At 46.6% G+C, this 16,038-nt stretch overlaps 1 protein-coding gene across 5 annotated transcripts in view; it reads right to left on the bottom strand.

The window, feature by feature from the left end:
- Positions 1-16,038, bottom strand: part of Tenm4 (teneurin transmembrane protein 4) — a 719,910-nt gene that overhangs the window by 210,592 nt on the left and 493,280 nt on the right. For all 5 annotated transcript variants that reach the window (XM_027407666.2, XM_027407667.2, XM_035442393.1 and 2 more), the window contains 2 exons: positions 11,344-11,599; positions 829-927 (listed from right to left, as the gene is read on the bottom strand). In XM_027407666.2, coding sequence (XP_027263467.1) covers positions 829-927; positions 11,344-11,599 — 355 coding nt within the window. The remainder of the gene's footprint in view (positions 1-828; positions 928-11,343; positions 11,600-16,038) is intronic.

The following is a 16,038-nucleotide window of genomic DNA, read 5'->3' on the forward strand; positions in this document are numbered from 1 at the left end:
AAAGTCATTACAGTACCTTAGGGAGTGTCTAAAGTCCTGCCTGTCTCCTGGAGGCCACTGGTATTTATTTTTTTTCCTTCTGTTCTAGTACCTGCATTTCAGTGCACCTTGGTAAGGCATTGGAAGCCCTTCTTTTTAAATGGGGCTTAACTGGAGTAGAAGCCAAGAAGTTGCCACTAAGTTCTGCTCATGAGTGAATGGCTGGTAATGCCCTCACAGCCTCGAGAGCCCGGCTGCTGTCTGCAGAGCCCACATGAAAGCTATGTAGAGGAAAGACTGGCAATTCTATCCTGTAGCCTGCTGCAGTTTTGAAGGCAGCAGAGTATGGTCAAAGCACATGGTTGTGGCCAAAGGAGGTATTGAAAAGACCTGCACACTGTGGCCTGAACCATGGCCATGGGGGGACTTGTGCAAATCTTGGGTGGACTGCATGACTTGTACCGCATAGCTTGGAATCTTAGGTCAAACCCACTCTTCCTAGGGTAGAAGACATTCAGACCACAGAGTATATACTCAAGGCCAGAATACATAAAACACAGGGCCTGCACTGTATAAAAAAATGCTACATGAGATGGTTTCCAGTATGGCAAAGGCAGCCAATGAGATGCTGAGAGCTGCATATTAACAAGATTGCTGTTAATATGCTGGAGGGGAGGGCAGGGTTTTCCAAGGATAAACTTGCAAGTTGAACATGGACTTGGGGATGTGCATGCAGCATGGCATCACTTCCCCCAGGCGTTCCCAGGGAAAGGGCTCAGGGATCTGCATGCAAGTGCAGGAGCAACACGGAGAGCACACACAAAGGAGGAGCATGGGGGTGCCACCTACCCGTCACTGTAAGCCCCATCATGGCGGGAGGCGCTGAGAATGTCCATCTCAATGAGGTTGTCCTGCAATGTCCCTAGGAATGGCTGCTTGCCTAGGTTTCTACGCACACATGGAGACACGAATGAAGCAATGAGTCATGCATCGATGAAGGGGATAGTATAGAAATAAATGGAGAGTGGCTGTTGGGTGTGGCTGTGCATGAGACCAGCGGGGACAAAGGTTCCAGGCAATAGGTCAGTGTGCAAAGCCACATGTGCAAAGGATCCCCCTTGCACACAGCATCCAGAGGGAGCACTCTCTATACAAACCCGCATGGCTGGAGCTGTGTGCATCCAACTCCAATTCTCATCGAGGAGGGCTGGCTGGTGCCTGGCAGTGGGCTAGGCAAATTATATCCATTTTCTCAGATTTTCCAAATAGCTGCTATGCAAGGAAGTCAGGGTGTTCCCACTATTACAGATGAGGATGCTGGGATATGGAGTTATAGTGGGACTTGCCAAGGTCACCAGCAACAAGGTTCAAAGCAAGAATTTGAACTTATCTGGATCCAAAGTCCAATTTCCTCAACTTGACCCACTCCACATTTGCTAAAGCAGCATCTGGAAACACCCACTTGGCTTCTCTAAGGACACAAGAGCACTGAACACTTGTAGCTGCTGTCTTCTAAAGAAGGAGAACATTCTGGAGATCTGTACTCTGCTCAGGTCCAGCAGAACCCCAGGGACTCAATATGTACACTGAGATAGGGCCAAAGAATCTGTATTCTTCTTAAGTCCCTGTGGATGAGTACCCTGGTTGGTGTCTTACCATCCCTCAGCTTGTGTGAAAACTGGGTGGTAACTGATTAGCAAGGAAGACCATCCCCTGAAGACATAGGGCTGGGTCTTTGTCCATGAGGGCAGGACAATGCTTATGCATTCACCTGACTGTGCCCTGGAATGAAGATAGCTATTTGGGTCTCAACTGTACCTGCTAGGTGATGTCATTCATCCTCAAGTGCTCTGGATTCCACTTCTAGCTAGTTTCAGGGCTGCTGCACCCTCATAACAAAACATACTAGAGGGAGGAGAGATGTCAGCATGCTATCTCTGGGCTCCAGTCCTGCCAAGGAACCCTAACCGAGCCTTAGAACAATACTCTGATGCAAGGACTTCCTGATGTGTGACTTTGGGCAAAAATGTAACTTCTTTTCATTCATCCTTTCTACACACTGGTGATTATAACACTGAGATGCATAGGTTGCTATGGGGACAACTGAGATGATGCTGAATGTGACAGTTGCCCAATCCTGTAGCCACCACACATGGTCGGCTGTTGGAGGAGCTCTGTGATTGACTTACATTTATTCTATACCCCTACTCCTATCGAGCCAGCTCTGTCACCTCTCCTTTCAGGCTGGTGGGGCAGGGCTCAGAGAAGCAACTTCTCTAAGGTCATATCACATGGTGAACAGGTGGCAGAGTTTGTCCTGGAACTAGGTTTGTCAGGGCCCAGAGCTCAGACCCTCTGCTTCACAACTCTGCATTCCACACAGCCTGACTTTGTCTACCATTTCCTCAAACCAAAGAGAGAGGAACTGTAAGGACCATCTCAAGCACAGTAGAGTATAAAGTGACACTCTTTTGTAGCTGGGACATTGATAATGAGGCACCAGTGGGCCTTGTCCTTTGGAGAGTCACAAAACAGAGCCTGGCCCGACACTACACAGATTTTCTGTCCTAAGGCTCCCAGTGTCTGGGAGGAGTGCAGAGGTTAGCAGTTAGCACTGTAGATGAGAGGCCTGAGGGACATGGCAGATCTGAATTCAGGCCCTAGCTGTATCCTTCATCTGCCCTAGGCAGATACTCTGAGAAGCTATCTAAGGGTGGTTGGTAACTGCTCACTTACACAACCAGAACTGAATATGTGGATCTTTTCTCTGCTCTTAACCCTCCCCAGTCCTTCCCAGGCTCACAAGATCTTGCAAGATCTGGGCTGGATTGCTCCTCTGAGGTAATTTCCTGGTACAGATACCCTAGCTTCCTTGCTTCTCTCAAACAAGCTGAGTCTGAATTTTCCTCCTGTAAATACTCCCATAGATGATACTCCTTTCGCAGCAATGACGTCTCACGGCGCGCGCGTGCGTGTACACACACACACACACACACACACACACACACACACACACACACGAGTGAAGCCATGTGAGGAAAACCCAAAACAGTGTAAGAGCTCAGGGAATGATGATGGGGAACACAGGGGGTGCTTGTCTGCATAGTATGTTGCTTCCTCATGTAATCCAGTTCTATGAGACGGTTGTCCTTTCTGTCTGGTTTGTTGCTATGTGCCTAGAGGAGAAGGTTGCCTGGAACATACATGCAGTCACTAAATCGCTCTGAGCTGAATACTGCTGGATTTGGGGTATGCAGAAGGAGGCCTTCTCAGCATATGGCAGACACACAGTGCCTAGAGACAGCAGCAGGCGGTGGCTATTATTACCTCCTCTAGTCTCTTGTTTTTGAGGAGGATTTTTAGTCTCTCTTCATTCTACCTTACCCGGCACAAGGAGGCCCCACAGTGTCCACTCAGGGGAACCTAAAAAGGCTTCTGCTGCCTAGAAAGGCATTGATGCTGGCTACAAGCCTGTTTCTGGGAACACTTGGGAGTTTGGCATCAGCCTACATTCCAGAGAGTCAAGCCTGTACCTCATAATCACCAAAAATAAACAAATAAGCATGTTTTTTAAAGGCCAAGAAATAAGATCAAAATGTTAGTGATAGGATATTTCAAGAGCCTAGGTCAAGTGGTTTTTATTTTTAACCCATGTGTCTGCATGATGTTCATATGTGCTAGTGCATGTGAGGGTTGGAGGATAACCTTGGGCGCTGAGCCTTAGACATCATTCATCATTTTTTCCTTTGAGACGGGGTCTCTCGCTGGCCTGGAGCTCGATAATTAGGCTGAGCTGGCTGGCCAGTAAGCTCTAGGGATCCATCTGTCTCCATTTCCCCAGCAATGGGATTATAGCATGCACTGTCACACTCTGAATTTTTATGTGGGTTTGGGGGTTCAAATCATGTCTTTGTGCTTGGAAAGTAAGTGCCTGCCTGCCTGAGCCCCCTCCAGCCCCATTTTAATGTTTGCAATTTAAAAAGAAACATGTTTAAAAAGGGAAAGAGCTGACAAGTGTCACTTAAAAGCACAGAGCCGGAAGATAAGGAGACAGGCAGTGGAACAGAATGAAGGATTTCTCAAGCCATACAGCGATGGATCTTCTGAAAGTGCTTCTCTTAGCATGCCAACTTGGGCATTTGTCATTTAGGTCACTTAAGAATTGGGTGGGGGGGCACAAACACTTGCTGAAAGTGATGGTGATTCAGGCTGCTGCTGCTGGGGTGAAGCAACTTTACTTCATACTTTTCAAACTTTGTTTAGTTCTGGATCAAATTATGTGGCCTGTGAGATTGATGAGGATACTGAGGTCCAGGGAAACATGTCTACTGATCTTAAACCCACAAGTCAGTGGCAGAGCAGAAACTGAGTCATGGGTGTCCTGACTCCCAGATTCTGGATCCCCTAGATTTTATACCCCTGCCCCAACACTTTAGATGTCTAGTTCCTCTGGGTTTTTCCATAGGAGCACAAGATGTTGAGCACATTTGGGGTTACATTCCTGCTGGCGGCTCCCTGCTCACCCTGCACAGCTCCCTGCTTGCCTGCTGGCAGCTAGGTATTGACTTAAGATTAGGTATGATCTTCTTGTGATCATGGTGTTTCTACCTCCATTTACAGATATGGAACCTGACTTGGCAAGACTTCTGAGGATTGTATGGAAAGGAAACTACAGGAATGGGGCTTAAAGCAGGTGTCTTAGACTTTGGCTACACTGGGCTCATGAGAGGGAGCTTTTCTGATAAGCGCTGTACTGTTCTAGCAGTTCTTCTTGAGTGGGGAGGGATTTGGTCCCCTTTACATACAGAAGAATCCCTGAGCAGCCTGAAGCTGGGGCCCAGCAGTGTGAGGCAGGGCAGGAGCAATAAGCCTCAAAAGGGGAGAAAAAAATGGCCTTGGGAAGGGAAGTCACCTGACCTTCAAGGGAAGTAGGTCTTCAGGATGGCCCCACCCAACAACCAGTGTGCTTACAACAAGCCACTGTGCTGGACTTCGTTTCTGTCCACAATGCCCTGGTACAGCCATCATCACAATGAGTGGTGTAGGACAATAGGGATCATACCTTACATGCTGCAGCTGACACCTCATGGTCCGGAGGTATCAGTGACTCAGCCAAGCTCATGAGGGGTCAGCTATGCACCTGGTGTTCAGACACATGAGCGAAGGAGATAACCACAAAACCCAGCACTTCCAGGTCACAGCTATCCTCTGAAAGGCCTGTCTCATAATGCCTACTTAAAAGCTGGGAGAAGCAACTCACTAACTTCTGCAATCCTGGCCTCATGACCATGGGATGGTGTGACCTCCTTTTCAATGACCTGATCCGCTCTGCTGCTCATTCTGATATTCTCAGGAGACTGACCCCTGGGCCTCCCACTTCAGCCAACCATTTACCATCTTACTCAAATCCTTCCTCTTTCCTGGCTCCATGCCTTTGTCCAGCTTCTCTTGAATTGAGTATTCCTTCTGCTGAAAACCCCTGCCGATGGATTCCTTGAGAAGATGCTTCCATTTTTTTTTTCTTATTTTTGAGACAGGATCTCACTATGCAGCCTGGAACCCACCATCCTCGAGCTTTAGTCTTCTGATTGCTTGTGCCGCCTCACCTGGCCTGAGAAGACACTTGAAGTGATGAGGGAAATGGCTTTGGACAGAGGGTAGATGCAAGGATGTTGGAAGATGGCTCAGGTGTTCTAGCCTTCTCTTATGCTGGCTGTGGGATCTTAGGCAGTAACTTAACATTTTATGATTCAGATCCTTCCTCTCTAAACAGGAGATGGTGTATGTGTATTAATAAGATCACTCACTCATGCAGGAAAGAGTTAGGATGCAGTCCTGACTGTATGAAAGGCTCTGCCTAAGACTGGCCCCTACTTGGTATCTGAAAACGTGGGCTTCAGGAGGGTTCCCTGTGTGAATGATGAGGTGATTGCTTCAGTGTGCACAAACTACACACTCAACCTAATGCTTCATATACTTTTTTCCCCAGGAGGCTATAATTTCAGTATGTTGTCCATATGGCAACCCTTATTATAACCCTAGGGCACTGGGTCCCTACTGTGCCTCTTGCCCGGCAGCATTCCAATGTGTGGCACAGTTTCTGCTGGGGTGGGGGGTAAAGTGTGCCTATTCTGAGTGACTCCACTGGGTGAAGCCTCTGGAACTTGGTTTGAAGCCTTTGACTTCACCCCACATATCTTCCCTCCACCGCTTTTGCCTCACATCTTCTCACTGCAGTGAACTCGGAGCTACTGTGCTCAGGACAGTATCGTGAGCCTTATTAGCCATTCACCAAACCTGGAGAAAGAGGTCTTGGGGACTTCAAGCATGCCATCTGTGGGAGAGCTGGAAGGATTAAGGGGTTACATGGGGGAAGTACTCTGACTAGCACCTGACAGCTCCCAGGCAGGGCTCCATGAGTGTTTGTCATGGTTACCGGTGTGCTCCAGCACACGGAATGATGTCTTCTCCTCTGCTTGCTGTGCTTGCTCCATTCAAGCATCATCTATACTGCCTGTCTTCCCTTCACAGCTCTACCTCCCTCTAGGAGCTTCTTGCATGGCAGCGAGCTTTGTCTTGTGTACAACTGAGATCGAATCACCCAGTGACAAGGAAGACACCCATTCCAACTCCGCAGTGTTATTTTATTAATAAACGTTTGAGGCTCAGGCAGGGTAAGGGACTTTCTGGGGTTGCCCTGACCCATCCCTCTGTCTCATTTGGGGAACCACAGTAGGGTTGGACTAGGGATTTCAGGGTAGCCCTCATCCCCGAGGTGGTTTCTCTAATAATTCAACATGACCACAAAATAGGCTTCAGGCTCCTGAACCAGGCCTGGGATGAGCTGAGGCCGAGCAGAGGTCTGGCAGCCTTCTGTTTAGGCTTCCCCTTCATCCAACAGGAACCTTGTGGGTTACTAATCAGACAGTCCCTGTGAAATCAATTAAATGCCTGATGCTGAAGCCCATTAAAGAAGTGGATCGGAGGTCGGGGGACCTTAGACACATGGCTCCACATAGAAGAACCACAGACGCTAGGGCATACTAAAGGTCTGGGGAGCACAAGTAGGTCCGGGCTCCTCCCTGGAGGACTTAGCTAAAGTTGGGGATTGTCAGAGGTACAGGGGATAAGAAGGGAAAGAGTATCCAGAAAAATCCCTCTCTCCACCCTTCTGATAGCTTTCTTTTCTTGCCAGGATGAAGTATAATCTCCCTTAGTCAATCTACCAGCTACTATGGTATCTGTACATTAGCTTAGATTCTCAGCATGGACTCTGCTAACAATGAGGGAAGGGTGTGTGTGTGTGTGTGTGTGTGTGTGTGTGTGTGTGTGTGTGTGTGTGTGTGTGTGTGTGGTACCAGGGGGCTCTCCTGGGTATTGGCAAAAGCTGTTGGAGACAATCTGTCAAGCAGGACCAGTTCTATCGGGCCTCCTCATTTTCTTCTCTGCATCCTTAAGATTTCTAATTCTTTTCATCTCAGTCACATTGCTCTGGAGCCATTGGGAAGCTGTCCCCTTTCCCCACTCAAGTCTCAGTTAAGCATATTTGCCCCATCTTTACTCTTTTTACCTGTGCACTCATATATAAGCCCCCAGCTTGCTGTGGCAAGCACTATGTAATGTGCTGGGGACCCAGAAGTAATTAAAGCACAGTGTGTCCCCCCAGCTTCCTCTGCCATGACGATCTGTTGGAAGAGGCTGTTTTCTTTGCTATCGTAGGACATGGCAGGCCATGTGAGTATTTACTTATAATGAGTACCACTGTGAATTAGAGGAGCCCCTAAGACAGTAATGTCTCAATGTAACCCTAGAAAAGCCTGATAATGAATGATGATGGGTGAAAATGGCTGCCAAAGCTTTGACACTTTTCCCATTGAGAAGTGGGGTCCAATTCCTCTCCTCCTGAAGCTGGCTGTCCCATGGCAACTTTAGGCAGCAAAATAAAGCAGGATTGACATTATGCCATTCTAGGCAAAACTTTGGGAGGGTCAATGGCTTCTGTCTCAATATCGTGGGACCCTGATTCACACAGAATGAAGTATACCTGTCCTGTTCAAATGATCATAAACAGAGGTCCTGAGACACCTCAGGGGTGAAGGAGTCCCCAAAGACAAGTGGAAGGCATGTGTTCTGTGCTAAAGACCAGCTGACCCCATTAATACCACATGGAGGAGAAGAGCCATCTATTCAAGACTATTCCTATCTCCTGGCCTTCCCTGTGGAGAACCAGCTGCATGTTCCCTAAGCCACTAAGCTGAGCATTTGTCATGTAGCAATAGGCAACCGGAACCAGGAATCACTATTATTTTCCCAAGGTCCAGGTTTACTAGTGAGCAGTAGAATGGGAGTTTGAGTGTTTGTGTGTGGGGGGTGGATATGACCCTGAGAACTGTGCCTTGAAACACTCAATGGCAAATGGCCTGTCAAATCCTCAGAACACCAGGCCATACTTCTGCAAAGCAGTGAGGGGACAGACCCTGCCCTCTCCTCTTCACTCTTCTGTTGGGTAGGGATTCATGGATATTTTCTCAATGACTTATTTCTTCACAGTGTTGACACAGGGAAGCACAGCTTGTTGAAAATATGGGAAATGGCTCTTGCAGTGTGGTTGCTAGGTGTATGTGTGTTTCTTACACTTGCTTTTTCCCAACCTCTTTGAAAAGCATAATTTTTAAAATCCTAATATGTCAATGAAGAAATCAAGGCTTGGGGATAGCAGATGTGTTTAATGTACAGGTCTCATGTGGTTGAAAATAGCTATGAATGTGGCCTAACACAAAATTATTAACTTACCTAAAGTATTAGAAGGTAGGAGTGTGTGTGTGTGTGTGTGTGTGTGTGTGTGTGTGTGTGTGTGTTGATTGTTCTGTTCTGGTTTTTGGTAACTTGACTGTAGTTTCCCAGTATGAACATTGTTGATATGTCATGCTGTCATGCTAAAAGGTTCAGTGTGATTGAAAGCCACGGTAAAAAGATGTCTGTCTACTTTAAAAAGTCTACAATTTTTTCCTGATGTTCAGTTGCTGATTCCACCCATCAGACTCTGCAACTCTCCCCCTTAAATTTCATCTTGTTAATCTGGTGCCTTAGCCTGGTAAGGTCAACATTATCATGCAGAATTCTGATGGTATCACCTAGCAGAGTTGGTACTGCTCTTAGTTCGGGGGTTATCCTTACATGCACAGAATTCTGGGGTCACAGAAGAAGCCTCTTTCAGCTGTTCAGCTAGGTTTCAGGAATAAATAGGACCCAGCTAGACCAGTAAGTGAAGAAGAGGGCAACTCTGGTATCAGCATACAAAGGCCTGTGCAGAAGCCTAAAAGAGCATAGACTTGGAGAAGGCTACATGCACACACTGAATATTAAATGTATGCAATCAAACTATATACAAGAATGGTGTGCTGTGTGTATGTTGGCGAAAGGGTGTACATGCCTGTGTGCACCTTTTGGTAGATTTTGGTAACATTTTTCTTCTTGTTTATTTTATTTGCTAGATGCTCTATTATGGACATTAATTATTTGAATGATAATAAAATATGAAAGCACAATTCCATTTATTCTCAGCAATGGAGACAGGAAGACAGAGGATCAGCAAGGCAGGCGAGTTCTAGCTGTCGGTGCAGGGGAGGTGAGTTGAGATAATCTTAACTTCACACATTAACCGTCCGGAAAACCTCTCTTGGTGCCCCTCTCCTGCATCTATTTCCATTGAGAAACTTACAGAGTCACAGTAGGAGGTCCTACTTTGCTCCCCCAAATGAGTTTCCAAGTAGAGAGAATGGCATCCACGATCCATGCAGACAACCAGAACCACTGATTAGTTGCTGGTTGCCTTCGGGCAGGTCCCACTCAATAAGCACTGAAAATAATGGAGACTTGATTGGCTACCCTGGGTGGGATGCCAACAATTAATCCACCCTGTAACTGATGAGGGTGAGAGAGGCCTTTTAAAGGATGTGAACAGAAACGGTAATAATGAAGACACTGGGGTGGGTCACAGTAGGCTCATTTCTCTGAGAAACTTTGGAAAAATGATTACACAAATATAAAATGTGATTTTTCTCTTGCAGACCCCACATGCTCAATGTGCCAAAACCATCATCATGATCATCGCCGGTCAGGCAGAGGCAGGTGGGCGTACCTTTTGTGTATAGGCTAATTTCCCTTCCTCAAATGTGGTTTGGCTTTGTACTCCTCACAAAGAACAGGAATTTATGAAAAGAAAACCTAGGTATGCCATTTCTGTTTGAGAGAGGGTGGAAGGAGAAGATTTGCTGGAGCAGCCTGGAATTTCTCAGCTGTGATTTAGAGAGCAGGGAGACAGGCATGCCAAAAGTGCTCTACTAGGGTGGTAGAATTACAGATAATCTAATTCTCTTTTTATCTCCCTATAATTTCTTAAGTGAATTGCATGGTTTTTATAATTACACACACACACACACACACACACACACACACACACACACACACACCATTTGGAAAACAGTGGCTAAGCACAGGGGAGGAAGATGGCTGCAGGACTGAGCCTGGCTGCAGTCCCTGAGCTGAGGGAAACATCCCATGGCAAATTCTGGAAGAAGGGAATGAACTGCCAGGTACCAGTACTAGACAGAGAGTCTTGTGCCCTGGGTTTGAATCCTCCTGTGTGACATGAACTGGTCACAGACCCACTTATTCTCAACTTCCAGAACTCCTGAATGAGGGCATCTTTTATGGGGCCATCTCATCAAGGTATGCCGAATACATGGAATCACCATAAGAAAGCCTATGCTACCAAAGCTGATGGAAAAACCTTAGGGACTATCTGGGTACAGAAGGGTCAATTGATCAGGAAACAAGAAGGAAAGGGCAGACTGGCCTTCACAGAGTACCTGTCACAGTCCAGACAGGTCTGATGTTAGCTATAGGGTAGTGAAATCACACACAACTGGCTGAGTTGAGGACCCAGTCAAAGTGGAACTGAGTGCCTGACTTGTCCTACACCTGTGCCTACCTCCTTTACACACTTCTTGCCTACTTTTCTAAAGGCCTTGCCCAACCAGATTCATTGCCATTGTGTAGACAAGGCAGGCAATGTTCATGGGTCTATCAGCTTGACTAATGTCATACCTTCAGTAAGCAACAGGCTAGCACTGGACCTCAGCTCCGGCGGATTCTAAAATCCCAGCCTCCCACAGCTCTCTCCTACCATTGGAGAGTCCCATCCCAAGACAAGGCATTTCATACCAGTTTCTCTAAAGAGACAGGAAGTAGAGACACATTCCCTATTGGCCTGGCCACCAAAAGACTCTAGACCCTGGTTGGTTTGCCTTCTGCCCACCCAGCCCACCTGTGCCCTCCCAGCCTCAGTCCACTGGGACCCACCTGGTCTCCAGTGGGATGTTACTGTTGAGTAGCCAGTTGTCCTGGGCATGGGTTGGCTCCTGGACGCTGCCTGCTGGGGGCTCCCCGGAGAGTGAGTGGTCTGTGGGTGCCGGGCTGGGGTTGCTCCTGGGGGTGAAGTTGCCCCTGTTCAAGGAGTTGATGGAGGCCGCGTGGTGCTGGTTGGGGGTATGGGCGTGGGGGAGTGGTGGCGGTGGTGTCCGGAGCCGAGGGTGGTTCTGCAGGCCGCTGGGGTGATCTAGGGAACAAGCAGTCATGGTCAATGGGCTGCTGTCTGGGTGCTGCCCCTGGTGGGAAGGCAGCCATAGAGGACTGAACAAGACTGCAGGGGCAAGAATGAGTGTATATGGCATTAGCAAATTACACGTTCATTCAGTCAAATTTGTAGTCCACAGAGAGTTCTGAGTTCCTTTTGTTATATGCCTGTGTTGGGGCAATAAAAAAAAAAGCCCTCCCCATACACTGATTTTAAACTTTAGGAGAGCAGTAACACACAAGATCTTGAGAGCAAGATTGAGAGAGAGGACATGTGAGCTCGTGAGACTCTAGCTGCCCATGTCAGAGACCTGACTTCTGTCAATAACTTTGCTTTTTATCTGTCGGACTTTTATGGTTTTTGTCTTTATGGTCTCACACCAGTGGCTTCCTCACCCGGGAGTGAGTATGTTTGACATGGAAGTTCTGGTGCCCTGACCCAGACATACTGATTCAAGAACCCTGGGGTAGGGGACCCCAGGAATCTGACTTTGCAGGGCCTCCCATGCTTCAGTTTGAGAATCACCGACCTTATGAAGAGTGCACAGTAAATTAAATCAACAAGGTAAATAACTGCAATGTACGGATAGCTGAGAGGCTGACACATCTAAGAGTACAGAGCCAGGGCAGAGGCTACGTTGGTAGGAAGCACATATACCTACGAAGGTATAGACCGATGGCCTCTGGGAGAAGATGACTTTTGAGAATGGTGAGCCATGCTGTGTCTGGGTGGTTAAAAACTACCAGTATACTTACTGAGCACACATTATATTCCAGATGCTGTTCTGATCCCCCACACAGATTTATTTATTTAGTTCCCTCAGCCACTCAGAGCAGCAGATACTACTACTACTACTACTATTATTATTATTATTACCACTAATATGTAGGTAAAAAAAAATAAAAACAGGTCTTGGAGTGGATAATTGAAGTTCCCATCAGAAACTTGGTAAAGCATATGATATTTGCAAATAAATAAAGAAACAAAAATTTGCTATCATGAGGACAGGCCTGCAGGTGATTCTTTCCCCTCTCCTAAGTTACTCACAGCAGCCTCCTCTCACAAAGCTGAACAGTGTAACAGGGGAAGAAGTTGGAAAATTAGAATCCTGTCTGGATTATGCCACTTACTAAACATACAACTCTAGATGAGTCACTAAAGCTCTTTGAACCTCAGTTTTCTCATCTGTGAAATGGGAAGTGCATTTTTTACCAAGATGAAAGTGCTACAATGACAACAAATTAGGCAAGAAAGAAATACGTTAATGAAGGATATATTGCTATACTTTTTAAGCTACCTTTTATGGCAGAGAGATATAAAGTGAATCTGGTGGGAAGCTGGGAGGGGGGAGGTTGGAAGACTAACAGAGAAGGAAATGATAATTCATCCAAAGGGGACACATTCCAAGCTGCGGTCTTCCATGCAAAGTGTGTGCTGGGCCTATAGACCCTCTGGACTCTGATGCACTCTTGATTTCCAGCCTCCTCTTTCATCGGTCTCCTCATAACTATTGACTCCAGCCATATGGACCTCAAAGGTCAGGAGAGGTTGAAAGTTCATTGCTGGTAAGGAGGGTCCCCAGAGTCCATCCAGTGTGGATGAAACCCACTCTTCCCTGAAGATGCTGAAGCCCTGGGTTAGTAGAGAGCAAGCACACTTGTTTGTCCCTTGAGGGGATGGTGAGAACTTGGAAGTCAATAGGACCTGTGTAGGTAGAGTATCCAATTCACCCAGTGAGTAAATAGCCTTGATCAAGAAAGGAAGCAAGTGTGGGGCCATTTGCTGTGTCCAGCTCTTCTCAAGTAATTTGGTGTGTTTGTGTGCGACAGGGTCTCCCACATAGCTCTGGCTGTCCTGGAACTATGTCAGCACTTCTCATCTTGTGGGCCATGATCCCTTTGGGGTAACATATTAGATATCCTGCATATCAGATACTTACATTATGATTCATAACAATAGCAAAATGACAGGAAGAAGCAATGAAATAATTTTATGGTTGGGGTCACAACATGAGGAGCTATATTAAAGAGTCATGGCATTAGGGAGGTTGAGAACAAGTGCATTATATAAACCTCAAACTCTGCCTCCCAAGTGCTGGGTTTAAATGTGTGCACCACCACACCTGGCAAGCAGCATTTTAATAGAGGCAGACAGAATCTAGGCAGAATCCAGCATGAGAGTCCAGCATTCTCAACCCCTGGGCTGAGTGGCCCACCCCAGTGCGACCTTTCTAGCTGCAGGGCAACACAGCAGAGAGGCAGTGAGTGATCCTACTATGCCATGGCTGTCCAGGGCCAGCAGGGGGACGGCAGACTCATCTGCCTTGTCCTAGGAGGCATCCCCTTACGGCATTTCACTTAATCGATATTAACAAAGGCTGTGCCAAAAATGAGCTTTCACATCCTTAACTTTTCTAATGCTCACAACAACCCGTTGATGGAGTTATTGGCATCATTCCCATTTTTTCTTAGATGAGGAAGCTAAGGCCTGAAAATGTAAGGGTCCTTATGAAACTACAGTGTGACTTCTGTCTTCTAAACCAATGTGCCTTTGCATCTAACACAGATTATTGTAGTTCATGGACAAAGGCAGTGAAAGTACGTTTAGAGAGGGGAGTAGTATCTGGGCTAGGACAAGCTGGCCTAAGACAAGACTTTTGCTATGTGTCTGAGCAGGGACACCTGCCTCAGTAACTGTTTAGAAACTCTGGACCATTGTAAAATTCTGCTATAATTTCAATCCATACTCTCTTCCCACAATTCCAGAAGTCACCCATATCACTCCATCCAGCCATGTATGAGCCATTTTACTTTATAGACACCGCCTTCAACAAAGGCCACTAGAGTAAGTTTTGCAAGCCTGTTTTTCCAGAAACAGTTTTTTTTCTTCTAAAAACTCCTTGGGTATATTCTGCGACTCATGCATATAATCCCAGGAGGAGGCTGAAGCAGGGGGATTGCCTCATTTGAGTTTGAAGTCAGCCTGGGATGCACAGAATGCTCTATGACAGCTTGAGTTATAATGAGACTCTGTCTCATTAAAACCCCAACTAAATAAATAAATAGACATTTGCAGTAACCAATGGTTATGGTTTTCCAGTACCTTCTTTCATTGTATATGTGCAGAAACCCTGAACACTGGCGTCCCGGCTGACTCTCCTCAAACTGAGATCATATGGTGGTGCCTGTGAGTGCTGAGCAGATCACAGAAAGGGATTGGGTCTTGGTGTCCCACTGCTCTGGGTTCAAGTTTTGTCTCCTCCACTAACAAGCTGTGACTGTGGGGCTGGCAAGTTGTTTCCTGACTTCCCATGTGTGCTTACACACACACACACACACACACACACACACACACACACACACACACACACACCACGGCACAAGCATGTATACACATACATGCTTACATACACTGTGATACAAGTGTGCACACACACGCATGCATGCACATGAATGCATACATGCTCATACACATGCACCCCATAAATAAATGTAAAAATTTTAATGTAGCATTAAAAAAAACCTATGATGTCTCTCAAGTTGCTGAACTTCTTCAGAGTTGTAGTTTTCTAAAGATTTCTTACTAGATACAATGGCCCCTGTATATGGTTGTTCTGAGATTTCAATGAGATGCTGTATGTCAAGTGCTCAGCACAGTGCCTGGCATACAGCATTTTAACTATATAGTAACTATTTGCTTTGCAGTGCCACAGACTAAACCCAGCACCTCACGTGTACTAGACAAGTACTCTGCCATGGATCTATACCCCAATTCTGCAAACAGTAGCTGCTAGTCCACAATAATGATAAAGGAACATGAATGGATAAACTATAAAACATTAAATGTCACCATGGAGATGACTCTTCAGCATCTACTACAGGAGGTTCAAAATGAAAGGAGTGAGGGGGAAGAACAGGGAAATACTGAGCAGAGGGGCAGTGCCCTTCTATTATGGCTGATGAATCCCACTGTGGCCAATCCACTTGCCCCTGGAAGCCGGAAAAGTGCCTGGAGCTCAACACAGATCAGGAAGTAACCAGAATGACTGGCCTTGACCCTTGAGCTAGCTACCTGGGGCTTCAGGTTCTCTAAGACAAGAGAAAGGCTGTTGGATGCTCAGGCAAGCCTCTCAGGGCAAGTGAGGGCTGATATCAAATCTGTCCTGGGTACACAATAGATCCTAGTGGAGCTCTATGGTTTGTTCAGGGACTAATGGGCTCTCAGATAAAGACACACCCCATCCTTGGCAAAGGTTAGTTTCAGGGGGTGCCTTGTTAAGATCACAGAGCAGAGCCCAGGCGTCACACAGAGAAGCTTCAGTTTCAGCTGTGTCTCTGACAGGTGATGTGATATTAGGGAAAGTCACCACTTTTCTGAGCCTCTAGCTACTTACTCATTTAGAAAATGTATATGTGTTCAAA

This window comes from Cricetulus griseus, chromosome 3 (assembly GCF_003668045.3).
Source record: "Cricetulus griseus strain 17A/GY chromosome 3, alternate assembly CriGri-PICRH-1.0, whole genome shotgun sequence".
Taxonomy (NCBI): domain Eukaryota; kingdom Metazoa; phylum Chordata; class Mammalia; order Rodentia; family Cricetidae; genus Cricetulus; species Cricetulus griseus.